Below are 27924 nucleotides of genomic sequence, written 5' to 3'. Positions count from 1 at the left end.
GCTCTTGGAGAATGTACGTGCCTAAGGTCATCAAATAATACAGCTTATTACATCTATTTATTCATTTACTCTCAGGGAAAAGGTGCGTGCCACAGCACATGTGGAGGTCAGAGGGCATCCTAAAGGAGTCGGTTCTCTCCTTCTCCTGGTGCCAGGGATCCAACTCAGGTCACCAAGCTTGGCAATAAGTGTTTTGTTTTGTTTTGTTTTGTTACCAGATGAACCATCTTACCAGTCCTGTGCTCTGAGTTTTGATACATGCATGATGTATGGACCTGTATGGAGTGAACCAACTTCACGAAGCAATTCTCTGACTTTCCCATGCATGCCACGCATACATGCACCTCCATCTGACATTAATAAATAAGATAAAGGTTAAAAATAATAAGCTAACACTATACAAGAGAAGACTGAACATTAGTGTTGAGTCTGAACACCAACGGTAACACACTGATGTTAAGAAATGTTCCACTCTGTGCCGAATGCTGATGTTGTTAACTTTGGGAGACAGTGTGTGTGATGTCTATATGTGAGTCAGACAGTTGTCATCATCACCGTGGCAAAAATCCTGGCATAACTTAAGAGAAAGTTTCAGTTCACGGTTCCAGACGTTTCTATTCAAGTTGGGCCTGCGTCATTGCCCTTGGGCCTGTCTATCTGAACTGGTGGGATTCAGGCTCAGTTTGCATGCAATGGTGGAAGGGCAAAGTGGAGGAAAGCGGCTTGTCTCAAGGCAGCCAGGAAGCAGAAAGAAAAAGAGGAACGAACCAGGGAGAAATCTCTTCTTCCAAGGCATAACCCTGGCGACTCACCTCCTCTCAGAGTCCACCACCTCCCACTGGTGCCATCAGACAAAGTATCTACTGGTGGGCCAGTCTAGGGATTAGGCCTTAGGATCGGGTCACCTCTCGAATGACTGTGTCCAAGGGTTGGAGACCAAGCTGCAGCACATGAACTGTTGGAGGACACTTCGCATGTGAGGTGCTCTAGGCCCTGCCCTAGCCCCAGCCCTTACCTTGTGGTTTGTGCTTGGTTTTGAGCCAGGGTCTCAAGTAAGGCATACAGACTTCAAACTTTCTGTGGAAGACCTTGAATTTCATCTACCTCCGTTTTCCCTCCATCTTCAATCCTATCCCAGGATTACATGCATGTGCCTCCGTACTAAGATCATGCAGTGCTAGTGACTGGACTTAGCGTCTCGCACATGCTAGTCAGGAACTCTACCCACTGAACTACTTCCCGTCCCTCATCTTGGTGGTTGAGACATGGACCTAGGTCTCGCTGAGTAGTCTGGGTTGGCTAGCTGGCAGGCGCGGACATCCCTGCCTCCTTACTCCTGGGGTTACAAGTGTATGCCGCCATGCCTGGCTGCTGTGGGGATGCGTGTGTGGTATATGAACATGCCCGTGTACGCGCTGGGTGCCCTGGTATGCCACTCTCCGCCTTATCCACTGAACTTAGGCTAGGCCGGCAGCCAGAGAGCCCATGACATCCTCCTGTGGCCTTTTCCCACAGCGCAGGATTACAGGCAAACCCAACTTTTTACTCGGATGCTGGAGCTCATGTCGGTGCAACAAGGGCTCTTACCTGCTATGTAGTCTTTCAAGCTCCACTCTAGTTTTGAACTTGGGGACTGGGGTTCAAACTCGGAACTACTGAGGGAATCACACAGAGCTTTCTCCCCAGCACTAAGTATTCTATCACACTACATCTGTTCCAAAGATAGTCTGCTGTTAAAAACTGGGGTAAACTCAAAGGCAGCTCTATCTGCTGTGCTGTGCTGGAATGGCTCTGAGCTGGTAACAGGCAAGCTCAGGAAGCCCTTAAACTTGAAGGGGAGCCCGGACTAGCCGGGGCTCCCAGCCTGCTCTTGGGCCAGACAGAGTGGCCACTCAGGAAGGCTGGGACTGTGCAGGGAAGATAAGCTTCCTGCTATAGTCTGTCTTCTTGGACAGCTTCCTTGGCTCTCTTCTGACATCAGCTTAGATACAAAGAAAGGTATTTTTGCAAGCAGAGTGCTAAGAATCCCATCCTTGTGCCCCGGACATTTCCAAATGCCTTCCCTGAACACATGTGAGCTGGCCTTCCTGCTGGCCTTCCGGTCTGTCAGCACTGTCTAGATTCTGATTTCACAACCAGGCACGCAGGCTCTGGCCCAGCTGCTTTCTCGGCCTAGTTCTGCTGAGCTTCTCTGAGCACCTGAGCCAAGCAGGGCTGGCTCCAAGCGCCATCACAGGCTAGCCCGTTTCTGTCACATACAGATGTCTCTCACATAGACCCCTCTTCCCTGGGCAAGGGTCATATAATCTAGTCACTATAAAGTAGAGTTGACATGCAGACGAGTGGCCAGTCGGGAGGGATCAAAAGGTGACTTGCAGACTCAGAAGACAGCCTGATGTGGTGGCTCATATCTGCAATCCTACTTGGGAGGCTGAGACAGGATTGCCGTGAGTTCAAGTTCAGACTGTGCTACAATATGACAGCCAAAGCTGTACTGCAAGATCCTGTCTCAAGAAGCAAAATACTAAGCCAAACCAAACCATAAACCCCCAAACAGGATGCCCATGGGATGGCTTAACCAGCAAATGTGGGTCACAGTTGCACCGTTGTGGGTGAGAGGACAACTTTGTGATGTCAGTTCTGTCTTTTCACTTTTGAGTGGTTTCTAGGGATAGACCTCATGCTCTCAGGCCTGCAGGCCATCTCATTAACCCTTAAGCAAGTTTCTTAACAGATCCATGTCTCAGCTTCTTCATTTGAAAAGGGATGGTTGCACACCACTCCTTGGTAGCAGCAGCATGGAGTGCCTGAGCCTGGCAGGAGGCACTCGCTCTTAATTGATGAGCTGTTTTGCTTTCTAATTTCTCTGGCACAGGCGCTGGGTAAACATTGGGAAAATGAGCAACAGCCGCAAACACAAGCCAAGCTGGTCTGTAGGGAAAGGGCAAAGATTCCCAAAGTCTTGAGACTCACAGGCTGGAGCAGACGGCTGCGGACGCTTGGGGTGGGGCATGCAAATAAGCTGGAGGTCAGGCAAGGCGGGGAGGACCGCGGGTGAAAAATGAGCTGGCTGGGGGCGGGGCATGTAAATGACTGCACGGGGCAGGGCGTTGCATGTAAATGAGGGGCACTCTAGGCGGCGTAGGAAGCGGGGCGAGGTCCTTAGCGCAGGAAAGCCCCGCGCGGCGCGTGGAGCCTGAACACGCAGGTAGGAACGGGCGGTGGGGAAGACTGGGGACCGGCCAGTGGTGGCTATAGAACAGATCTGGGCTGGAACCAGAGCCCGCAGATCCTCGGGTGATCGTGGGGCTGCTGGGCTCCTCTCTCAGCCAGGGTCGGCTGCCGTCGGGAGCCGGTCGAGCAAGTGGACAGCTCTCGCTCTGAAACTCAGAGAGTCGCGGTGGTCCGGTCTTCACAAAGACTCTCCAGGGATCTTCTAGAAGCCGAGACTACCAGGCTCCTCCCAGGTTCCGGTTCAGTAACCCAGGAACCTGAGTATTTATTGTGGCAAACTGGACGTTGTATAAGCCTGTGATTCAGTCTGTCCCCAAGCCAGCACTCCTGGGCCCTGCCCTTCTCCAGCCCTTTGGGAGGTGTGAGGCTCACTATGGCCTTCCCCCAACAGGTGGTCTTTTGAGAGTCTGGGAGCATTTGCTGGGACATTTGTCCCATCCTAAAGTCTTATGGGAGAAACTGAGACTTGAGGATACGTTTGGCCAGAACAGAGTAACGAGATTCCGCAGTCCTGGTAAGGCCTCTAGGAATCGGCCAAAGGAGTCATGAGTGCTTATGGGGACACTGAGGCGGAGACGGGAGGTGACCACTATGTGTTTGTTCTCCAGCTCATCTGTGCTCTGCTCGCTGTTTTAGGCTGTGCTCCCTGACTGAGGGACAAACACACAAGACAGGGAGGAATGGGCAAGCAAGACACCCCTTCCTAGGGCAGTGCGACTCCTGAGGTAGTATGGGGTGTGGGAGAGCACTTTGGCAGGTCAAGAATCAGAGACAAGAGAAGGCATGCTGAACTGTGGGTACAGCATGGGCAAAGGCAAGATGGTGGGACGGCTCAGTGTGCCACCTAGCTAACATCGAGGGGCTAGATTCCTGGAAAGGTAGACAGCACTGCAAGGAGCCCCTGAGTTCGCTGCTGTGGGGCTCAGGGAAGTCACAGGAAGGATTCCTGGTCCTGGCCCAGCTCCTGGATCTTCAGGGTAGGGATGGGGAAACCCAAGTGAGTTGCCCAGACCACACACTGGTAACTGGGCAGGGTTGTGACCGTCTGAGGCTTTGCAGTGTCTGGGTTGTGCTGAGGTCTTCTACAGTGCCATCCCAGACTGAGGAAGGCCAGGTGGGTAGGGGGGCTGTCCCTGAGGCAGGCACAACGACTACTGCTACAGTTGGGGATGAAAAAAGACAATGTTTGGGCTCCTCCAAGCCACACCCTGCTTTTCTGCCTTTGGGGCCTGGGGCTGGGACCTAGCTGAGGTACACATTCACACTTGGCATGTGTAAAAGGAAGCTTTTCATGGTCCCCATGACACAGGGTCCACATGGCAAGTGAGGTTCGGAGGTTGAAAGCCAGAACTCCTTATCCAGCAAAGGCATGACTTGTTTCTTGTGTGCTCTAAGCTCAGTCTCTGTCGTAAAGTTCTGCGACCACTGGAGCCTTGTGGGGAGGGTCCTTGGGGGTCAGGTGTGCCCTATTCAACACTACGCCGAGGGGCAGCAGGCATGAAGGATTGTTAAGTGAACAAATCTTTATTGTTACCCCCAAGGATTTATTTGGCAAAATGAGAATACTGACAACCAGGGATGTGTGCAGTAACCTTGCTGGTGGGGCGAGGGGGAGGGGGGGCGGTCCTTCATCAGAGACTGACAGAGGCAGGGGCTGCACTGTGAGTGTGCCTACTGTGACAGGACACTGTTGAGCCTTCCGCAGGGTGAGCCTCTGAGACCAGCCTAACCGTGTCTGGCCGGATTCCCAGCTTCATGAGGCTTGCCTGGGTGGGCACAGACTCACGGTGACCCGGCTTCAGACACCCAATGTGGATCAAAGCCCATTGTTCTGGTTCTCAGAGCTGGAGGCAGGGAGTGGGGCTGGAACTGGAGACGGGGTGGGGAGGGTATCCAGATATTCACATCTGTGTGATCTCAAGAAAATCACCCCACATCCCCACACCTCCCATTTGCCAGAGGTATCTGGGATGAAATGTTCATGAAATGACTTTTCTAAATCATTGCTCATGGAAGGGCAAGGCAGTTGGTTGTCTCCTTCCGCATAGTGTGGCCTTGCTTTTCCAAGCTGCCCCTAGCACTTCTTGCTCTGAGGGACCAGGAGTGCCAGGTGCTTTATCAGGCCAAAGATGAGATGTTTGACAAAGCCCTTGCAGTTTAGACTCCCAGAGAGGAACAAACTCTCACACCAGACCAGATTCACAGCCATGCTCCCCTGTCCTGAAGGGTAGCCGGGGCTCATGCTATAGACCGCCTTTGCAGCTGATTGAGGGGCGGTGCCGACCCTGTTGGGTCATGAGTGGCATTTCATAAACTGAGGTGAGATGGTGTGTCTAAGCTCCTGGAGTTTCACAGGCACCGCCAGTCAGTGACAGGACCAGGCAGGGGAGGAACAAAGGTCACCCGGAGCTTCTAGGGGTGATGACACAGGGCTTCCTCCAGCCTGTGTGCTGAGGTGCAGTGCAGTCTCTTAAGCACAGTCTTTCTAAGAAGTGCTGATGTCAAGTGCTTCCAGGTGCTACCTCCACTGACTCACGCTGCCTCTGAGGCCCACAGCCTCTTGGAGATGGCGAAGCTTAGAATGGGGGCCCAGGCAGAGGGATCTCAGTTTCATGAGGTTTGTGGGAAGGTGGGGGGCTCTGGGACTGAGGATCTCCAGCCCCCAGAATGAAGGGCAATACAACCCTGAGTGACCCAGCAGTAAAGGCCCCCAGGAAGCTGCCAGTCCTGAGGAGAAGGTGACTCCAAGGACTTCGCCTTGTAGTTGAGACCCCAAGTAGAGAGGGCAGACGCAAAGGCTCTGGGCAGGGAACAGGCTCCTAGTGTTTTACCCACATCAAGGAAGCAAAGGGATTGGTTGGGACTGAGGGAGCTGGGAAGGGCAGGAGCAGAAGTCAGGAGGTGTGGGGGCAGGGACTGATAGCTGTATTATCTTAGTTTGTTTAAGCCCTGGGAGGTGAGGGCTGTAAGACACTCAAGTTTTCCCGGATGAAGTGACAGAGAAGTCCAGTCACTTATTTAGGGTCACATGTCAAGCCTCCTGTCTTCACCACTGGTTAAAAAGAATGAAAATTAGGCCACAAGGTGAGCCACCACCAGCTGCCACTAAGATCAGCTCTTTACTCGACTGTGCTCTGCCCTGTAATCTTGTGAATACTGCCAGACCTCCACGCAGTCAGTTTGCAATCAGATTATTGTTAGATGAGCGCCTTCCTCAGAGCCCCAGAGAGTGAGGAAGGTCTGAAGGGAGGAAGGGAGGGTTCGGTTCATAAGGAGCCAAGTGTTTGCTGGGTTGAGTTCCTACCTCTAAGGAAGAAAACAGGCTGGTGTAGAGAGCTGCCAGGTGACACTCTGACACCAGTCACCCACAAGCCCACATGCTTAATTTCTGCCCAAGCTCCCAGACTGAAGAGGAGAGTTTAAAAGAACCAGATTGTCTTGCTTGGATGTGGGAGGCATCGTTCACAGGTCCATTTTGGAGAACTTGAGTGGCCTGAGGTTTCCTAGGGTAGCCAGAGGGGTGTCTGCCTTCTCGAAAGAGGAAGTAAGACCGTGGGAGGAGGAGAGCCACGGCCATGGCCGTGGGCTGGGTGTCCTCCCAACCACAGAGCCCCAGTCTCTTGCTCACTCGCCTCTGGGAACAGCAAGGTCCTACTGTGTGCTCACTCTGGGGGTGATCTCTGAAACTGGCTTTATAGGGACCTCAAGTTCCTGGCCTTAGTCCCATCCCCCTGAAGGTTCTGACCATTGTTCCACTCCAGCCCAGGGGCCCTCCAGTTCAGGCAGTTCTACTACAGTTATTCTGGGCATTCCCTCTACCTTTGGTGACTTTGGGTTTTAGTCTGGCTTCAGACTTGGCTGGGGTCCTGTTAGAGCCGCTGTCGCCTCCTTGTATCGTTCTCATGCTGTGTGCAGTCATAGTTTGTGAGAGCCTTTGGCGTTTGCGGTGGTTGATCTGAGGAAGCCTCCTGTCTTTCTCTTCAGTGTGTCTTCCCATCTGAAATGCCTTGGTTGAGGTTACATTTGTTTTCAGTCTTTCTTGTTTTCCAGTATACTGTTGGCTAATCAAGTCTGTGCTGGCCATCTGTCTGTTGCTGCCAGAGAGTTGCTCATTCCTTGTGTCTGCTGCAGGAGCTTTTGGAAGTACTGTGTGGTTTTGAAGTGTTTTGAGGGGGGTGGAATTTTCTGTTATCTCTGTTGCTGGATTCTAACCCTGGCCATTCAGGCCGTTGTGGTAGGCACATGTGACTTCTGTCTCAGTGGCAGAGACTTTATTGATCTTTCAAAAAGTTTTTTCCAATTGTTTTTCCCCCCCTGGATGTTCTGATGTATTTGATTGAAGGGTGTGTGTGTGTGTGTGTGTGTGTGTGTGTGCGCGCGCGCGAGCGCGCGTTGTATGTGCAACAACTGAAATCTGAAATCCTCAGTCGCCATCCACCTTGTATGCATAGTCAGGCTTATCCCCCAGAGTTTACAAATGGTGTTGGTCTCCCTAGCTGACCTGACTTGGGGATATCTTGTCCCTGCTTTCCTCGTGTTGTGATTATATGTGTCACTACATCCACCCAGCATTTACATGGGTCCTGGGGACCCAAACTTTAGTCCTCTTGTTTGCATCACACGCACTGTAACTCTTGAGCTATCCCAACCACCAATGACAGATGTAGTTGAAGTTCACCACATATGCCTGTAATCCTAGAACTTGGTAGGCTAAGGCAGGAGGGGCCTGAGTTCAAGGCCAACCAGGATGACATAGTAACTAAAAAAGTGTGTTTTCTATTGAGAGTGAAGTCCTAGAAAACACAGCTGTCGGTGTGAGCCGATCTAGCTATGCCAGCTGTTTTCTGTTTATGTGCGCTCTCCCATACACACACACACACACACACACACACTTACACACACACACACCACCTCCCGCACACACACCCCAGCTTATTGATCTTCAGTTTCTCTGGATCTTGTCCTAGCTTTGGAAGTCAGACGCACAGCAAGCGAGCACAGCCGACTTTGACTGTCATCTTCCCTCCCTCTATGCGAGTCAGCCTGAGTTCCTCCCTGTCACATTTGAACTGTCCTATTCTCTGCCAGCCACGCTTGCTTTTCCCTTGGTGACTTCGTTCAGTTTGCTTCCAGGAGACTAGCGCTCCATTCTGCTCCGGGGCCAGGATCCTGAGCATGTCACTTTGCTGGCCGTACAGTGGTGTACAACTTGCCCTGCCTGTCTGTGGTGGGGCTGTAGCTCGGTGGTAGAGCCCTTCCTCCAGTGTTTGCTTATGGGCCTGGGTTGGGTCCCTAGCGTTACAGAAAAGTCAGTGCGATAGTGAAGAGGTCAGGCATTGCAGACACTGTACTTGTGTCAATCCTCGGGCGTGGGCTGCCTGGCTGCTGTTTCAGACAGTGAGGCCGGCACAGGCAAAAGCCCTGTACTGGGAAAGCACCTAGCCAGGCTGACTGTTGTTAGACAGCACATCACTCCAGTCTGGCTGCCTCCTCCTTGTGGATATGAGACATGGACCTTGAGGGACCTTCTGTGGAGAATTGGCGCAGAACCAGCAAAGCTCAGGGGGTGGGAAGGAAAGGGCTGGTCAGACTGTGGAAGGTAGACCGATGTGGGAGTGGGCTCGCCCAGGGCGGTGGAACAGCGGTGGTAAGGAGATCTGTGCTGGGGAAGGAGAGTAGAAAGTGAAGGAGACAGTGTAGGTGACCCAGTGAGCGGGTCCACCCCAGGTGTGCATGGGGACCTGGGTGGCAGGGGCATGTAGACTGATAAGGACAACTGTTGGGCTCCTCATCTGCCCAGTGTGGAAGATGGTAGTGAGGGCTGTAGACACTCTAGAATCTTCTCTGGCTCCTTGATGAGCAGGTGAGGAAGCATCTCCAGTCCACCTCCCATCCCATCACCATGGTACCCAATATTGGGATGTGGTAGTAGTCATAGGAACAAAGAGGGTGGACATTCCCTGGTGGTACCAGTTCTGGAGTGGGGACCCCCTCCTGTCGTTCTTTTCCTCTCTCTGGGGTCTCCTAGCATCTCAGGTCTGTTCCTACTCACTGGATACCCGCTAACAATGGTGGCCACATGGGGACCACAAGCTTAATTTAATTATTTATTAGTTATTTCTTTACTGTTGGTCTCAGGGCCGGGCACAGGCTAGGCAGGGCTGTTTACACATGTAGCAAGCCTACTGCTGTTCTCGGCAGGCAGGCTCTTAGCTCAGCATAGGGAACTGGGGCTCTCAAGCGTGGTGGGGTGGCTGTGGAGTGTAAGAGGCCTGTGTGAATGCTCGTGGGACCTAGACAATAGTCAAGGGTTCTAGGGACCCTACAGGCCCAGCATCTTGCTCTGTGGTCTTCGTAGGCTGACCCTGGAGAATTCTTTATTTTCCCTCACTTTGCCCATTTCTGAGATAACTCTAACCATGGGGTTTAGGCTGGCCTTGAACTCCTGACTCAGGCTGTCCTCGTGTCTGACTGCAGGGCACCCTGCTCCCAGGCTTTGTGTCAGCTCCCTGCAAACAAAGCCCTGGCTAGTGATGTAGCCTGCACCTCCACAGCAGGTCACTCCATCTCCCCAGGACATGGTCCTAACTTCTCACCCTGAAATTCGTGCCCCACCCCATGCCGTGTGCTGTGGATTGTAGATCCTGTGCTTTGAAGCCTGTATTCCGCAGTGGGGTTTTTTTTCCAAGTCTTAGACTTTTCTCAGTGGATAGAGGTTAGCCTTTCTCGCTGCTCTGTAAACCCCGTCCCAGGCGACAGTCAGTTTCTTTGTTTTCTTGGAACTGCCCACTGAGACAAGTAAATCTATTCCCACTTCCCAGAGAAGGAAATTGTACTCTGATAGGAGGACCTCAGCCTGCGGGTCTTGGGCAGTCGAGGTGGAGCCACACTTTGTTCTAGAGTCATGACTTATATATATCTTAAGTGCTCTGGGGTCCCGGCCCACATGAGAAGCCCTCGCTGCCAAGGCTCATAACAATACAGGGCTGAGACAGCAGGAAGAATGCAGACGAGTGCCCCTTGCCCTCACCGAACCTGTCTGCAGCTGGCACATAGGGGATTTAACTATACCCAGGGTTTTCTGCTGAGGGTAGGGAGAAGGGCACAAAGTCCCAGTCACTACTAGTCAAGTTTCCTGTTGAAGGCTATGGAGACGATGCCAGAGTCTGAACTTTGGTTTGGCCACTCCCTGCTACCTCTCTGCCAGGCATCAGACCAAGAATTACACAATCCAAGGCCTGGGTTAAGATCTCAGCCACAGTAGTCACCAAGTGTGCATCCTTAGACAGGTTCAGAACCTTTCTGGGCCAGGTTGCTCCATCTCTAAAATGGAGCTGATATACCTCTATTGACAATCTTCTCTTTTGGTGTCAGGGTTCAAGAGGTCCCTAAGAAGGAGGAAGCTGCCCCCAGCTGGAGATATGCAGAAGCAGTGGTGCTGGCTTCTACAGATCTCTGGCGGGAGCCTGGTAGAATCCAGACCACCCTAGACAGAATTTAATCAGTGTTCAGGAGCTTTGCATCCTGATTCTGGAACAGTAAGTAATGAGCAGTGATGCTTGATCACAGCTTGCTGGCCTCTGCCCAGAGCCTTGCTGTAGGCCAGAGACAGAAAGTTCTAGGAGGGGGGTGGCATCATGCATCAACATATCTCCACGGAAACCCTCATACCTACTCCAGATGTCCAGACAGTGTGCTGGTGATGTAGCAGTAGTCCTGGCTTCTCTGGGTCATTGTGGGACAAAGGAGTCACCAGAGTTCATGAGGAAAGGGCTATGCAGGGATAATCATCCAGAGTGTGTGCTGAAGGAGCCAGACCTAGATCCTCTCTTGGGCTCCCAGAATTTTTCACAGGATGAACTTCAGGGATCCCATGGAACTACCTGAAGGCCTCCCTGAGTGCACTGTCAGCCTTGTGTCTTCACAGCTATCAAGTAATGCTCAAATTTGGTGACTCTGTCCCCACAATGGTTTCCCTTTTCAGGAGCTTGGAGTCCTGGCCCACAAAGGGAGCCCAGGATACCCCATCCCTTCTGGAAGAGGCTCTAGGCATTGCACAGTCTCCCGGGCGTTAGCATCTCTCTCCTCAGCCTCTCAAGCTGTCTCCAAACCACTAGAACATTCTGCCCCTGGGGCCTTTGACTAGTGTCCACAGTTCATGCCATCTCTGTGACTCTTCCGTGGCAGGGTGCCCGAGGACACTCACCTCTGCACCAGACATCAGGTCTCCATAGCCCTGCCTCTTCTCCAGTCCCAACAGGGCCTGCTTCTTCTACTTCTTTAGAGTCCTCAATGGCTCCCTATGGCCCCCAGACAGCCCAGGTCTCTCCAGACTGGTAGATGGCGCTGCCACCAGTCTCTTTGTTATTGCCAACCATACCCACGTTTCAGCCCAGCCAAGAACTCAGCTGCAGGCAGGAGGCACACCAGGCTGTCCCTGTTGCCCGGTGGGTGAGTTACCTTCCCGCCCGACCTCCTTAAGAGTTTGCAGACTGTGGAATGGGCGTGGAATGGTGCTACCTTCACAGGGAGCTTCAAAAGCTGGTTTAGCTCACAACAATCTGCCTGCTTCTGCTTCTGAGGCTGGGGCCAAAGCCCTGTGCCCCCACAGCCGGCCTTTGTGCTAGCAATTCCTGATTGGGAGGTCCTCAATCCTTCTTCCCCCATCATCCCTTCCCTCTGGTGTGAGCGTTGGAGCCGTTTGCTGGCACTGCTGCCGTGGCCTGCTTCCTGGCCTCACTGTCATCCCTGGCTCCTAGATCCTGCACAGCACCAGCCGCAGGATCAGCCCTAAAAATCTCACGTTTGCTTAAAACTCTTCAGTATCTTCTTGTCTCCCTCAGGTACTTGTTAAAAGAATAAAGGAGTATAGCCATGCCTGTAGCCTCTCAAGAGTGAGACAGAAGGATCTCAATTTCAAAGCCTGCATGCATTACAGAATGAACTTCAAAGTCAGACTCAGTCTTGTCTCAAAATAGTACATATACACGTACACATGACGGGGCATTAGCTCAGATGTAGAGTGCTTGCTTAGCATACACCGGACCTTGGGCTCAGTCCCCTGCACTAGAGAAAGAAAGAACAAGAAGGGGTGTGAACCGTGGTATTGACAGCTGTGGGAGGTGGAACACAGTAGGCGCTTTGAAGTACTTGTGACTGAAACAGGGTATACAGGGTGGCAGGTAACATCTATGGGCTTCTTGCTCCACTATAGGAGTAGAAGCAGGCTGTGGCAGCCCCTCCCTGGACCAAGCCAGCAGGGATAGGGCCCTGGCCATGGAGGCGGGGCTGTTGACAAGGCCACCATTTCTGGGAACCCCAGTTGCTGCTGCCTAGGAGCAATGTGTTCTTGGCTCCCAGCCAGCCCAGCCCAGCTGTCTTGAAGTCGGAAGGAAGCTGCAGGCCTCCTTAGACTGGAATCTCGGGTCTGACGCTTCAGAAGCCACCACACCCCGCTGACCCTTGACCTTTCTTCCTCTGCCTGTGCAGCTTGTCATATTTCCATTTGCTGTATTTGGAGTGCATTTCAAGAAGCAGCACAGTGGTCTAGTCCACAGATTGTGGGTCCCGTTCTAGCCCTGAGACCACAGCAGGCCTCCTTCTGATTCTGTGCTTCAGCGTCCTTGTCTGTGGAATGGCACCTGCCTCGTAGGGCATTTGCGAGGTGAGCTAGGATAGCAGTCATCATCACATACAGCTCTCTAGGCAGAGGCCAGAGGTCAGTGTTTAGATTGTGGTGTTTGTTCTTGGCTACTTTTCACTGCTCACCCTCTGACAGACAGTGACTGAACACCCGACCACTACATAATATGCCAGGCCAGACCGTGTTCTGGGCACTAAGGACAAAGTAATGCCAAGGGCAGACATGAACCTGGCTTCTTATGACTAACAATCATGGGGACAGAACCTCAGCTCTGGTGACAAATGCATGATTTAAATGACCAGTTTCTTCTTCGGGGAGGGGTTGAGAGTCTCGCTGTGTTCTGCTAGCTGGCTTTGAATTTAGAATCCCCCTGCCTCCAACCCCCAGGGGCCCCCGCCATGAGAGCAAATCCACATTCCAGGGCCGCTTCTACAGCTGTGCAGCCTCAGGCCAGTCACTCAACCTCCCTGGGCCTTTGTCCTTCTGTCTGAAGATGAGGGGACTGATTGTATGTCCTTAATAAAGCTGGTCTGAGTGGAGGAGGAGAAGGGAGAGAGGGAGAGATGATCAGAAGGAACTTAGCATGGAGTTAATAGCAGTGAATATTGCCAGAGGGCAGAGGGCCTCCTGGGCATCAGGCCACCATAGTGTTTGCCACGAAATGCATAGGTTCTACTTGAGTGCTGTCCCCTCCCTGGTCCTGGGTCTCAGATTCTGTTGATAGGACCGAGAAGACCACTGTTCCTAAACCACTGCTCTGCCATCTGCCTGTTGCAAAGCCCTTTCTTGGTTTTAAGATGCTCAGCCGGGCTTCAGTGACACAGACCGTTGAAGCTGACAGGTACAAGGGTTGTTTTCACAGCTCATCTTATTTCATTGTTAGGTTCTGGCTGGACTTCTAGAAGCTGAGGAACATTCTTGGAGCTCAGAAGCAGAGGGACCTGACTTTTGATTTTGGATCTGCCTGCTGGCTGGTTCTGGACCTCCTGGACAAATTCCTCTATCCTAGGACTCAGGATTTGCATTTGCTTTTGTTTTGAAGGTGCTGGAGAGGGAGCCCAGGGCCTTGTGCCTGTGGGCCAGGTAAGCTGCCCGCTGAGCCGAGCCGCATTCCAGCCCCTCCCTGTATAGCCCAGGTTAGCCTTGACCTCAGGATCCTCCTGCTTCAGCCTGTTCATGCTATCGTCTCATACACTCCGTGCTGGGCCTCCTGCGATTCCCTGTATACCCTCATTGTATGAGCACCCCCTTAAGCTCACCAGCTGCTTGCCTTTCTGAAATTGTCCATTTCCCTCGGGAGCAGCAGGTCTCAGACTGCAAACACACATGTAAGGAAGGTCAGTTTGCTTATGGTGGACCCGAGGGAGAGGGCAGTCCCAGGACTGCAATGGAGCTGAAGAAATCTAGTGGTTAGGGGCACGGTAGCTAGCATGCAGTGCTGCATTGCCGGAGGGCTCTGTCATACCCGGAGTGCTGCAGGTGCATGCACATGGAGCACAGTGACTTTAGCAAGAAACACTTGGTAACAGTGCAGATGTGTTCACTTGCGTGCTCACCGCACTGCCAGGACAGTGTCCTGCAGGATTGTTGATGGCATGAGCCACCGGTGGCCGGGTCTGGATGCATGTAGGACTAGGTGTCCACCTTGTGCCTTGCTTCCTCTCTGCAGCTCTGCCAGGCCCTCCTGACAGACAGGTCCATGCAGCAGAAGGAGGCAGAACTCCAGATGCTGAAGAACCCAGCGGTGGGCTCACTGCTCAGGGGCAAAATGGGTCTGTGGCTGCAAATTTAGATACAGCCTCCAGATAGAGACCTAGACAGTGGGGGGGGGGGGGTGGACACTGGGGACTGACCCACTGCTGGGGGGACACTCGGGACTGACCCACTGCTGGGGGGCACTGAGGACTGACCCACTGCTGGGGGTGCACTGAGAACTGACCCACTGCTGGGGGGGCACTGAGGACTGACCCACTGCTGGGGGGCCACTGGGGACTGACCCACTGCTGGGGGGGCACTGGGGACTGACCCACTGCTGAGGGGGGGACTGGGGACTGACCCACTGCTGGGGGGGACTGGGGACTGACCCACTGCTGCTCAGAGAATGGCACATAGCTCTCCCCTTGCAATGCTTTTCTCTCTCCCATCCCTCATTCCCAAGCCCCCCACACCCTGCTTCTTTCCTTTCCTTCTACTTTGAGCCTCTCCCCCTCCCTCATTTCCTCCATCCATCCCTCTCTTCCTCCCTCTTCCTTCCCTCCCACCTGCGGGGGGGTGGAACCCAGGACCTGGTACACACCAGGCAAGCACTAAGCTGTCCCCAGCCCCCAAGCATTCTCAGGCCTGGGGTCCGCTGTCCTTCCCTCCCTGTGGCGCCCCAGCCTAGATTGCCTTTATCATTGAGGCAGCTGAAGGGCGGGCTTCCAGTGTGGGCTCTGCTGGGTTTGTCTGTTCATTTAATGCCAGCTAAGATGGAGCTGTCAGAGGATGACCACTTAGCAGATAGGGAAACTGAGGCACTGGGTACAACTTGCTCAGGTTCACAGCTGGTATGGGAGGGAGTCAGGATTTGAACTTCAGAAAGTTATGAATGTATACCACAGCTCTCCTGGGACAGGCGAACAGGGGCATGGGGCATGCTCTCGGGCTCTGTGTGGAGAGGGTGCAGAGACATGGGGAAGGGAGGCCACACTACAAGTGAAATGAACCCCACCAACCCCAGATCAGCATTTGTCCACTCTTCTTTCTGTAGGCACCTTTGTGTCCCCAATGGGGTGGCTTTGCTCCAAGTTCCTGACCTCTGTGAGCTGTCTGATTTTGCTGTGGGTGGCCGGCTCTGGTAAGTCACCGACCGTCACTCATTCATTCATAAACCACTAATGACATGTCAAGGTCCTGCGGTCCATCTCAGAATAGACCAAAGGCCTTGTGGGGATTGGAGGCGCGGCTGGCACAGAAGCAGCCAATGACAAATCACCATGACTAGTTATTTTCATTGACACTCATTCAAACTGAAAATTAAAGGTGTCTTGGAATTGAGTAGAAAATAATTTGAGTTATGTAGCAAAGGTTATCAAAAGATGGTGGGAAAATGCAGCTCGGGGCTGAGTGAGGGGTGGGTGGAGAAGGAGTGGGCATTGCACTTTAAAACGGGGGTGCACAGGGACAGTGGCATCAACTTGGAGGAAGGCAGGGGAGGGCAGGCCAGTGTCTGCGGGTGCATTCTTGGTGACACCCCCAGGGAGAGCCTGCCTAGTATGGGGTGGGAGGACATGTCACAGGGTCACTGAGTCAGAAGACCCTTGCAGAGTCTGATCAGAGGAATTGAGTGAAGACCAGGGCGACTTGGAAATCTGGAAAGAGAAGGAGTTTCCAGATCAATCTAGAAAGTTGACATGAAGAAACCTGAGACTGATTAGAAGGTTACTCATCCGTGTGGCCAGGTGTGACTTACACCTGTCAGCCCAGCACAGGGGAGACTGAGGCAGGAGGATTGTGAATTTGAGGCCAGCCTTGGCTACATACTGAGTCTGAGGCCAGCCTGGGGTAACAATGGAGATACTGCAAAAATAAATAAATAAAACCAAACAAAACAAAAACCAAATGGACACACAAATTCTACCCCAAGCCCAGACAGGGGTGGATTATTTTGTGTAATGGTAAAGCCCAGGGTAGCTGTTGGAGGAGAGGGGTCAGGAGATTAGAGTTTTGTTTGCTGTATAAACACTTCCTGCATGGTGGGCCCCGCCCGCTGGCATGTGTATTGTGACTTTGTCTGGACAGTGGCCATGTAGGGCTTGGTTCTTGAGGGCCCAAATAGTAGTCAGATCACTCAACAGTTAGCAAGCCCCTGGCTATTACACACACACACACACACACACACACCACATCTGAATTCCTGGCAGGGAGCAGATGGATAAGTGCCTATCCCCTCCTCCTTCCCTCCCTCCTGCTCTTCCATTGGCTAAGCCTCTTGGGTACAGAAGGGCAAGAGCCTGAACCTGAGCGTACAGACTGCAGGGTCAGCCTCTTGCCTCAGTGGGGAAGTGGGTTAGGGAAGAAGTGGGAGTGGACAGCACTATAGGGCATCCCCTCTTCCTCCCTGTGCTTTAAGATGGTGCCTCTGAGGGAGAGTGGCACCTGTGTAGGTGTGTGCCTGTGCAGGCATGCGTGTCACATACATGTGCAGGCATGTGTGTCATGATCCTGTTTGCACTAGCCTCCTTCTGACCTTGGTGATAAGAGCTCCTGGCCGTGACTCCACTGCTCTGCTATCCTGTCTCTGCAGAGAGCATCAAAGTCCTGGGTGAACCCACCTGCTTCTCTAACTACATCGATAGCTTTGCCTGTGAGTGGCCGCTGGATAGCACTGTGAACTGCAGTTCTCAGCTCCGCCTGGACTACAGACTGCTCTTCGAGTTCGCTGTGTAAGTGGGGTAGGGAGGCAGCACCCAGAGGACTGCCCAGCCCTTGGCTGTTCCAGATGGGCGCCAGAATATGTTGTGCTAGATGCTTGTGACAGCTTACTGAGTGGTGGTGTCTGAGGTGGAGCCGGGTCTGGGATAACGTATCCTGTGTGACACTACAGTAGAGCTGAGCTTGGAGCTTGGGTGCAGATCTATAACAACTTGAGATGGTGAGACGGGAGGACCATGAGTTCAAGACCCACCTGGGCAATTTAGTGAGATTCTGTCTCAAAATTAAAAAGTGAAAGGCCTGAGGGTGCAGCTCAGTGGTAGAGCGCTCGTCTGATGGATGACCCTGAGTTCTGTTACCAGCCCTCCAACCACTGCCACCTGCACAGGATACAGAGGACACTGTGGGACTCTGGATCACCGTCTTCTGTCCTGTGGTTGCAGGCTTGGGCTGGACCAGCATTTCTCTAACCTTTGCACCTAAAGTTAGCCAGGGCTAGAGCTACAGCCTGTCTCAAAAAAATAAAAAATACAGTTGGCAAGATGGCTCAGCCAATAAAGGCAGGTACCTGAGGGCCTGGGTTTAATCCTCAGGATCCACCAGTCGGAGAGAACCATGCAACCATTTGACTGGAGACCCCTGGGCATGCTCAGTCATGGGACAAGACTGTGCGGAATTTGTTGTGAAGGTGCAGGGATGGGGCCCAGGGGTTGCTCTACATTCCCTGGCATCTAGGTGCTCTGTGAGTCCAAGTCCACAGATTCAGTGCTCAGTAGCATCCGGAGACGTACAGACACCACCCTAATGCCTGTGGGGTGATTCTCCATCCTGTTGCCTCAGAGAAAGTGAGCGGAGCTTTTGCATGTTGGCACAGACCAGGCACTGACAAACTATGGACCTCAAGTCAATTGGCCACTGCATTTTTGGTTTTTTGTTTGTTTGTTTTGTGTGTGTGTGTGTGTGTGTGTGTGTGTGTGTGTGTGTGTCTTATTTTGTTTTGTTTTTTGAGATAAGGTCTATGTAGCCCTGTCTTGGAACATGCTAGGTAGATCAGACTGGGCTCAAACTCACAGAGATCCACCTACCTCTGCCTGTGCTGAAATTAAAGGTGTGCCCAACCACAACAGGCAGACTACTGCTTTTATGAATAAAGTTTTATTAGCATACACCACCGCACTCATTTATGTCTTGCCTATGGCTGCTTTGGGGCAACATCAGCAGTTTGCTGTAGTGACAGAAACTATATTGTCTTCAAAAGCCTTCAACTTCCTGTCTGGCATTTTATAGAAACAGAGTTTTGGCCCTTGGTCTGGTCCGTGAGATGTGAGCGGCCTGTCTAGGTGGTCCCTTGGCAGAATTATATCCTGGTGTGCACAGGGCAGGAGCCTGTGGGAAGTGTGCTAGGGCTTATCACAGTCCCCGGTAAACCAAGGGATGCTGGGACACCATGGCTTACTTAATGCCCAAGCCTGGGGTGAGCGTAGTCATGGGACTGAGGACCACAGCCAGAATGGCCCTGTCCAGAAGTGTGTAGATCGAGGTAGGCAGGGCTATGGCCAGCAAGATGCTAACCCCACATCATATCCCCACCTGATTCTGATTGCTTTGGTCTTCCTGTCAGGGAGGGGTAACCTGAGAAGTGGTGGGGGTACCAGGGAAGTTGGTAACGATGGGCAGTGGTTCCCTAACAGAGTTTCTATGTTAGCAGAAACCTCACATGCATCCCCAAGAACAGCGCCAGCACCATGTGTGCATGCCACATGGAAATAGAGGAGCCAACCCAAGCAGACCAGTACCAGCTGGAACTGTGGGCAGAGCAGCGGCAGCTGTGGCACGGCTACTTCAGTCCCATTGACAATGGTAAGGCCTGTCTGGGTGTTCCAGCGCCGGAGGTGGGGTACACACTGACTGCAGGTCATCTGCTGGTTTGTCATATGCCTTGAGTATGGAAGGCTGTCTGTACTCTACCTGGAGTCCCTCCACCAATCCCTACACAAGCTTGCTCCCACATGGTTTGGTTTGGTTTTGTATTGTATTGAATTTTGGGGGATGTAACCCAGGACTTCCCAGATGCTAGGCAAATGCTCTACCACTAAGCTAAATATCCACACAAGCATAGTTATGTCAGGAATTGAAAGTAAGAATTTGTTGCTGTCTCATGTTACTTATCTGAACATCAGTTTCCAAAAGAAACTGATTGTTCTTATTTTGTAGATCAGAGAAGGCAAGCAGTCTTAGGACACACAGCTTCTCAGTGCCAGAGGCAGAATTGATGACCACATATCTGAGACAAGATCTCATGGTTTTCAGTCTGTGGTTAGAACTGCCGCTCGGGCCACTGGGCACCCACGAGATACTAGAATTAACCCACGGATGAGTTTTAAATCATTGTCACATTGACTTTAACACACACTCTACGTCAGGGTCTCATGGGTGTGATTACTTCAGAGGTGATGAGCCTGGTGAGGCGGCACACTCCTGTAATCCCAGCATTCTGGAGTCTAGGAAGGAGGGTCAGGAGTTCGAGGAGATGAAGTTGTTGATAGGGACATCAAAACAAAACCAATCTCAGGGCTCAAGCCCCTCACCCAGGCCCTTCCTCCCCAGTGAAGCCCCCGGCTCCAGACAACCTCACACTCCACACCAATGTGTCCAATGCATGGCTGCTGACGTGGAGCAACCCGTACCCGTCGAACATCTTCCTGCACAAAGAGCTCGTCTACATGGTCAACATCTCCAGAGAGGACAACCCCGCAGAAGTGAGTGGGCGCCGTGGGTCCCCGCCACTGCCTGGGAACGGGGCTGGGGCCATCTTCGGAGTAGGGAGCTTGGGAGGGGGTAGAGTGAACTAGAGAGCTTGCTCCAGGCCGGGCTCTGCCCCAGACACGTCCGTCTCCTTCCTGGCCCTGCATTTGCAGTGTGCAGTTGTGTTGGCTGGTGTTCTGTGATAAGACAAAGTGCCGAGAAAATCAGCTGTAGGAGGAAACATCTGTTTAAATGCATGGTTTCCTGGAGATGAGTCTGTGGTCTTATGGCCCCGTTACTCTGAGCGCGGTGTTAAGGCAGGTGTCATGGCAGAAGCGTGGTGGAGGAGAGCTGCTCAGCTCATGCTGGCCTGGAAGCAGAGAGACGGGCAGACGGACAGACGGACAGAGATGGGCACACACGAGCGTATCCCCACTGTCCTGATATCCCCTGAGGATTCCCCTGGCTCCCCGTCCTCACACTAGGTTCCACCATTTCCAGGGAGCTCCATTCGCAGGAGCAAGCACAGACCCCAGGGAACATTGTGGATCCAGACCACAGCATCATGATGAGGACTTATCCCGCCATCTTAACTCAGAAAGGGTGCTCTGGAGCCGTGCCTGCTTCCCGGGGGTGGGGGTGGGGTTGGGGGGGGGAACACATGAGATTATGGGTGGCAGAGTCGTCACTCCAGACTGGGCACACTCATGGTCACATTTGCTTCTGTGTGTTGTTCATGGCGACCTGTGTTCAGGGCATAGATGGGAGTAGAGCTGAGCTGGGTATAGTGGCCCATGCCTGTCATCACAGCTCTCAGGAGACTGAGACAGGAGGATGGGAGGTTCTTGACTAGCCCAGGTTACACAGACCCTTTCAAACAACAATAACAAACAAAATTCTCCCACTCTCCTCCCCACCCAATTTCTACACAGAAGGTGTCATCAGACAAGGGCAGCTGTAGTGGTTGCCTGGCCCCTGCTTTAGAAACAGGGGGAGGTCATTTCCTGCTACTCTTATCTTCCCCTCCTTCCTAGCATTCCTTCTGGTGGGATGACCGGAAACCAAAGGGTGACCCCTCTGACGTCACTTACTCAAGTTCATACGGCGTAGTCCTAATTTATGATGTGTCCAAACCCAGTTTAATCCACTTGTCCAGATAATAGTTGACACCAGTCAGGGGAGGGCCAACAACCTCCATGTCATTCTCCTCTTGGCAGTGGCAGGGATGTGGGAAGGATCCCATTTCCGGGGCAGCAGCCAGGCTGGGAACCGACTCACGTGCCTGCCAGCTCTGCCTTCACGTGTCTCCATCTTCCTTCAGTTCATAGTCTATAATGTGACCTACACGGAACCCAAGCTGAGCCTCCCTGCCAACATCCTGACATCAGGGGTGCACTATCGGGCACGTGTGAGGGTCTTAGCCCAGAGCGTCAGTGGCATCTGGAGTGAGTGGAGTCCCAGCACCACCTGGTACAACCGTGAGTATCAGGGTCTTGGGCTGTGGGGGTCTCTACAGCTGTGTGTGTTCTCTGTTCAGAAATTCCCTCTGGCTGACATCGGGGTTTTCAGTTCTAGGACGCTTCTAACTATGCATCCACCCCTGTGGCTATGGTGCAGTGTAGTGTAGTGTCCCACAATTTCTGTGGTTGTCACTGTTCGGTGCCATTCACTGACTGAGTCTTCTTTCTATTTAGCATGAAGTAGCCGCATAGTCAGGACTGGGAAAGGTTGTGTGAGGTTGACTCAGTGGTGCTGCCGAGGAGGAGAAGGGCTTGTCTGAAGCAGGTGTGATGTACAGCACACTTTTCAGCAGTGTGATGAAAATGAAAATGTAATGAAAATCTGTGACTGAGTGACCTTGGGGCCTCCAGTGGTGAGAACTCACGGGAATCCTGGAGCAGTGTAGCTGACGTGTTAAAAGCAGACACGCAGGAGATGGGCCAGTGCCAGGAGGTCCAGAGCCCATGTTAAGGCCTCGCACGGTTACACGCATGTGTAATCCTGACAGAGAAATTAGGAGAAGCTGGTGGCCATCTGTGCAGACTGTGAATACAGAGCATCTGAGACTGTGAGAGGCTAAGATGGATCCACGTGTGTGGTTCACACACTCCGATGCTCAGATCCCAACACACACATCTCGAACAAAAGATTAAAAATCGACTAAAACCCGCAAGTGTAAACACAGAAACCAGGTAGATCCAGATGAAAGCCGATGCAGGGAAGGACAGGAGGCAGAGTGCAGGGGTGGAGGAGAGGGTGGGAGACAGTGTCAAAGAAATCTCAGAGTCCGTGAACAAGGAAGAGATTCCTGTGCTTGCACTGAATGTGTGAGCTTTTAAACCACATGGTCCTCTTGGCCTGAGAGAAAAGCCTATTTCTAGCCCTGCTGAGCAGAGGAGAACTCCAAAGAAGCAACCAACTTGCCTCAGGTCACTCAGCAAGGACTTAGAGGCTGGCTTTGAACTCGAGACCTCCAGAGCACTCAACCTCTGAGCTTTGGGAAAAAAAGAGTGACAACTTCAGACTGTTGTGATCTGGACTTGGGTCAGGGACAGTGAGGACAGGGACCTGAAGAGGTGTGATAAGGACTTGGTGTGTAAGAGAGAGAGTTGGGGAGACAGGTGGAAGGCTATCTGCAGCCAGCTAATCAATCAAGGGTCGCAGGGGAACCCCGAGTGTGGGGTCACGGACTGCACATGACGCAGGGCGGCCTCCCAGTCCATGACTCCTTTTCTCCGTACAGACTTCCAGCTGCCCCTGGTGCAGCGCCTCCCGTTGGGGGTCAGCATCTCCTGCGTCTGCATCCTGTTGTTTTGCGTGTCCTGTTACTTCAGCATTATCAAGTGAGTTCCTGCTTTGGCTGGTGCTCAGGCTGGCCCTTTCGCAGTGCTAGATGTGAATACTCTGCTTACCTCAGTGGCTGTCAGAGGTCACAGTCACTGTGTGGCTGAGAAAAGGCTGAAGTCTGCCTCACAGAGCAGGGCAGGGCAGGGCAGCCTGTGGCTGGAGGCTTCTCCACAGTGCCTGTGCTCTGGAGAAGAGAGCCGCCGGGTGGGGGGCAGTAATGGCTGCTGCTGTGGAGAGAGGAGCTGGCTTGGGGCTAGGAGGGGGCGTTTTGGGCAGAGAGGAGATGGGAGCCCTGTTCCTCTCGGTGCCCATGGTATGTATGGTCCTGGCACTGGGCATGTGGTGGGAGCAGAGGAATCTGAGCAGATGCTGTGAATGTGTGTGTGAGTGAGGCCCAGTGGTGGTGCTTGCTGTCAGGTAGCTGGCCAGCTCCCCCATAATCTGGGCTCCTCTGTAGACTCAGAGTGACCATGAAAACAAGACCTTCAGAGGAGCCTGGGCAGGGCTGGTCGAGGGGAAAGAGTCACTTCTGGTGAGTTCTACCTTGGAATCTCAGGCCCAGAGCCATGTTCTTTGAGAAGTGAGATTAGAAGTGACTTGGGGTTGGTGCTGTGCCTGTGTCCCCGTCTGGCTAAGTGCAGGGAATGCCGGATGCTCCTCTCCGTGGCTCACCACCATGCCCTTGTCAGTCACCCGGGGCTAGGCACTGCTGCTCTGACGAGTTCCTCTGTGTCCTGTTGCCCCCTTCTCCCCCCTGATGTCCCTGCAGTTCTCAAAGGCATGTTCTTCCCATGGGGTCTTAGCCATGTCCCCACCCTGAACATTCTGTCCCTTCACCTTTTCTGGGCCATTCCCTGAAAGTCTCAACCCTGCTTCTCTCTCCTGCATCCCTCTCTATGCCTCTCCAGGTCGTCTTGTCTGTTGTTTCATTGTTTTGGAACCCAAGGTCTTATGCGCGACACCCTGCCTCTGAGCTCCACTCCAGCCCCCTGCTTGCTTTTGCTCAGAGACGGGGTCTTGCCAAGTTATGCAGGCTGGTCTCCAACTCCCCTCAGCTCAGGAAGACCTGAACTTTGACTCTTCCTGTCCAGTCTCCTGACTGGCTGGGATGATTCCAGCCCACCATGTCTGGCTGTGGTCTTTGCTCATTGGCACTTGGCATGGGGAAGGAGTGTCGCATGAGCATGTCGCATTTGCTTCTTGTTTCTCCTGAAGCCAACCCAAGGGGGCTTCTCTGGCTGTTTTTCTGGCTTAGTCCCTGTGGCCCTTGCAGAGAGATTGATGCATAGTAGGTGCTCAGAATATACTGTGGGAAGATGGAGGACTGAAAGCCACAGGGCCAGTCAGTCCAGGAAGGAAAGGAAAGCTTCCCGTGACCCCTGACCTCTCAGGCCTGCTAAAGCCAGCATGATAGAATACTCTCCTGCTCCTAAGAAGGGACTCTTGAGGGAATAGGGCCCTTGCTGTACAGCTTGAGTCTTTGCTTGTGCCCTGGGGACAGAGGCAGCCTCAGAGACTGCTGTAGCGTAGGGCCCTGCCAGTGTCAGGCTCCCTCCCTGGGCTCCTCTCCCCATTCGGAATGGTCGTAGTGATGGATGGTTAGGACCAACATTGTTGCATCACCAAAGTGGAATCAGTGTGGCCTTGGTGGCCTGGGAGGAGTGACAGCCAGGACGCTTGGAAGAGCACCTTGGCCACTGTACATTCAGAGACCAACCCACTTCCTTTCCACCCTCAGGATTAAGAAGATATGGTGGGACCAGATTCCCACCCCAGCACGCAGTCCCTTGGTGGCCATCATCATTCAGGATGCTCAGGTAAGAGGATGCAGGCGTTCCATAGCATGACTCCCAGCCATGGGCAGGGCGGGCGCGAGGAGCAACCAATCAGGGGTAAGCAGGGCGGTGCACGGGTGGTAACACAGGACACAGTGAACACTTGCAAAGCCCACACCCACCTCCGTGCAGGCTGCTGGTCAGAGTGAGTCCTGTGGCCAGATCAGAGTCAAGGGTGGCACAGGCCAGCTGGAGTATCTGAGGACATTTACCATCTCTGATGTCCTTTCCCTCAGGGTGGGGAGTGGGGAGCTGAGGCTCCCAGAGCTCTGTGAGGCCTGTGTGGACCTCAGCTGTCCAGGCGCGGTTGCTGTCTGTGAAAACACCAAGCCTTCCGTAGCTGGGCTGGGCTGACAGACAGCACCCACTGACTGACTGTCTATTTTAGGTGCCCTTCTGGGAAAAGCAGACCGGAAGCCAGGAGACAACCAAGTGTCCGTATGTATCTGAACTTGAACTTGGGTCATAGTTTTTGTGGTTTTGTGTGAGAATGTGATCATTACTTGGCTGGTGGCAATCAACTCCCCTTCCTGCCCCACCCCACCCCCCCACAGCTTGCCTTCTCTATTCCTGGCCCTAAGGGGCGCAGGGCAGGGGGGTGGGGATGCAATCGTGGGCGACTGAGTCTCCATTCTGCATCGAGAACAGGCTAAATGTTGATTTTAAAGTCAGAAGCCATGTCTATAACACCCCAATATCAATACAGGGTGATTCCATGAAGGACTCTGAAGGACGAATAGGAGGTTTTTTTAAATGTGGCAAAACTGAAGTCCTAAGCTTTGCTTCCACAGGCGCTGGAAGACTTGTCTGGCCAAGCTGCTGCCCTGCTTGCTGGAGCTCAGAGTGAAGAAGGAGACAGAACCCCCGAAGGCTGCCAAAGCCAAGCCTCTCCAGAGTCCTGGAAAGGCAGGCTGGTGTCCTGTGGAGGTCAGCAGGTCCGTCCTCTGGCCTGAGAATGTTAGCGTCAGTGTGGTGCGCTGTATGGAGCTGTTTGAGGCCCCAGTACAGAGTGCAGAGGAGGAGGAGGAAGAGGAGGAGGAAGACAGGGACCTGAGCATGTCACCTGAGAACAGTGGAGGCGGCTTCCAGGAGAGTCAGGCAGACATCATGGCCCGGCTCACTGAGAACCTGTTTTCGGACTTGTTGGAGGCTGAGAATGGGGACAACGTCGGCCAGTCAAGCTTGGCGGAGCCATGCTCCCCTCTGCCTTCAGAAAGCGGGCAAGCTTCTATGTCCGGGGCCTGCTTCCCCATGAAGCCCAGTGAGGCTACATGCCAGGTCACAGGGCAGGCTTCACACCCAGGCCCTCCTTCAGGTAGCCCAGCCCAGAGTGCAACTAACCTGGCCTGCACCCAGGTCCCACTTGTCATTGCAGACAATCCCGCCTACCGGAGTTTTAGTGACTTCTGCAGCCCGGCCCCGAATCCTGGAGAGCTGGCTTCAGAACTGCAGCAGGCTGGACGTCAGGAAGAAGGGGTCCCTCCAAGCCTGGTTGACCCCCATTCTCCAGGGTCACCACAGCAGCAAGTGGAGAGCTGGGAGCAGATTCTTCACATGAGTGTCCTGCAGCATGGGACAGCTGACTCCGCCCCAGCCCCTACCAGCGGCTACCAGGAGTTCGCTCAGGCAGTGAAGCAGGGAACCACCCAGGACCCTGGGGTGCCTGGTGTCAGGCCTTCTGGAGACACTGGTTACAAGGCGTTCTCGAGCCTGCTTGGCAGCAGTGGCGTCAGCACGGACACAGCGGCGGCAGGGACTGACAGTGGACACGGAGGCTACAAGCCCTTTCAGAACCCTGTTCCCAACCAGTCCCCTAGCTCCATGCCTTTATTCACTTTCGGACTGGACATGGACCTGCCACCCAGTTCTCTGAACTCAGCCCCACCCAAAAGCACCCCAGAATGCCTCGGTCTGGAGATGGGGCTCAAAGGTGACTTTCAGAAGGCCCCTCCTCCTGCAGATCAGGTGCCCAAGCCCTTTGGGGACGACCTGGGCCTTGGTATTGTGTACTCGTCCCTCACCTGCCACCTGTGTGGCCACCTGAAGCAACACCACAGCCAGGAGGAAGGTGGCCAGAGCCACATTGTTGCTAGCCCTGGCTGTGGCTGTTGCTATGACGACAGATCACCATCCCTGGGGAGCCTCTCAGGGGCCTTGGAAAGCTGTTCTGGGGAAATGCCACCAGAAGCCAACCTCACTTCAGCACCCAAGACACCCTCAAACTTGTCAGGGGAGGGCAAGGGCCCTGGTCACTCTCCTGTTCCCAGCCAGACTACTGAGGTGCCTGTGGGCACCCTGGGCGTTGCTGTTTCTTAGGTGAGGGAGTGTGCTGTTGTTGCTGAGGTCTATGCTGAGGCCAGGGTTCCTCGAAGCCAAGGAAGAGCTTCCTGGGAGACAGCCCAGCTGGCAGGTTTCCCGGAAATCCAGAGAATGGTTAATTGAAGAAGATGTGAACTTGGCCTGACCCTGGAAGCTCAGAGCCTGGCTGTCTCCCCTGCCGCTGGCCTGGACCCTCCTCCCTCACAAGGAATTCAGGGACTCACTGTGCTTTGTTGCACAGCAGTGCTGACATTCCTAAGCCCTGGGCTCTCCTATCTATCTTTGTCCTACCCGCTCAGGCCCATTTTGTCCCCCAAACAGACCTGTCGCCCAGGGTTCTCAGCAGACCTGACATAGCTTCTGGACTCTCCCAGCCGGAAGCTGGGCCTAGAAACTCAGATGGCCTGGCAGTGGCTCGGAGGACCCTAAAAACTAGTGGAAATTTTAAGTTGAGAGAGTGCAGGTATTGCCCCAAGGAGGCCATTCATTGAACAGCCCGGACTGGGACCAGAGGCAGAGCCTGCTGTTCCAGCTTGGCTCAGTTGTGGGAAGCAGCAAGGACACACACTTGACTGCCCAGAGTCACTGCCAGGGCTCCCAGGGTGTAGACATAGAGATCCCGATAAACAAACAGCTGCCGGGTGGCAGGTCCCAAAGGACACCACTGCTGGCAGCCAAGGCGAGACCACAAGGAAACTGTGGGCCTGGCTCTGCTTGGTGGCCAGGTGGCAGGGACGGCAGATGGCAGACTGCAGTCTGACTGCCTCCTGGAAGACGGGACCAGGCTCAGCACTGTCTGCTTGTGTCCCCACCGTTGCGACACCTAGTCTGTCATGAAGACAGGACAGGTCACATGGAGCTCTATGTCAATAAAGACTCTTTATCTTG

The 27924-nt window shown here is 53.4% G+C and overlaps 1 protein-coding gene across 3 annotated transcripts; it reads left to right on the top strand.

Moving 5' to 3' along the window:
• Window positions 1-3126: 3126 nt before the first annotated feature.
• Window positions 3127-27924, top strand: Il4r (interleukin 4 receptor). Of its 3 annotated transcripts, none has more exons than XM_052199720.1 (11): window positions 3127-3208; window positions 13761-13960; window positions 15627-15713; window positions 17163-17301; window positions 18999-19150; window positions 19898-20049; window positions 21357-21513; window positions 22779-22878; window positions 24621-24699; window positions 25106-25155; window positions 25509-27924. In XM_052199720.1, exons 3-11 carry the CDS (start codon window positions 15644-15646, stop codon window positions 27031-27033), a joined length of 2424 nt encoding a protein of 807 aa, XP_052055680.1. In that variant the 5' UTR covers window positions 3127-3208; window positions 13761-13960; window positions 15627-15643; the 3' UTR covers window positions 27034-27924. The 3 variants fall into 3 exon arrangements, with proteins under 3 accessions (XP_052055680.1, XP_052055677.1, XP_052055679.1); XM_052199717.1 differs by having other exon boundaries at window positions 18996-19150; XM_052199719.1 differs by having other exon boundaries at window positions 13761-14013; window positions 18996-19150.

The sequence above is a fragment of the Apodemus sylvaticus genome, chromosome 1, assembly GCF_947179515.1.
Source record: "Apodemus sylvaticus chromosome 1, mApoSyl1.1, whole genome shotgun sequence".
Lineage (NCBI taxonomy): Eukaryota > Metazoa > Chordata > Mammalia > Rodentia > Muridae > Apodemus > Apodemus sylvaticus.
Note: the sequence above shows the minus strand (reverse complement) of the source record. Positions and strands in the feature narration are given on the sequence as shown.

What these genes read in the sequence shown, in the direction of transcription:
- Il4r (XM_052199717.1), top strand. Translation starts at nt 15,644, where the DNA reads ATGGGGTGGCTTTGCTCCAAGTTCCTGACCTCTGTGAGCTGTCTGATT. An exon ending in CTTCAGTCCCATTGACAATG is followed by an intron (nt 19,151 to 19,897) that starts GTAAGGCCTGTC and finishes CTTCCTCCCCAG; the next exon opens with TGAAGCCCCCGGCTCCAGAC. An exon ending in GAGAGGACAACCCCGCAGAA is followed by an intron (nt 20,050 to 21,356) that starts GTGAGTGGGCGC and finishes ATCTTCCTTCAG; the next exon opens with TTCATAGTCTATAATGTGAC.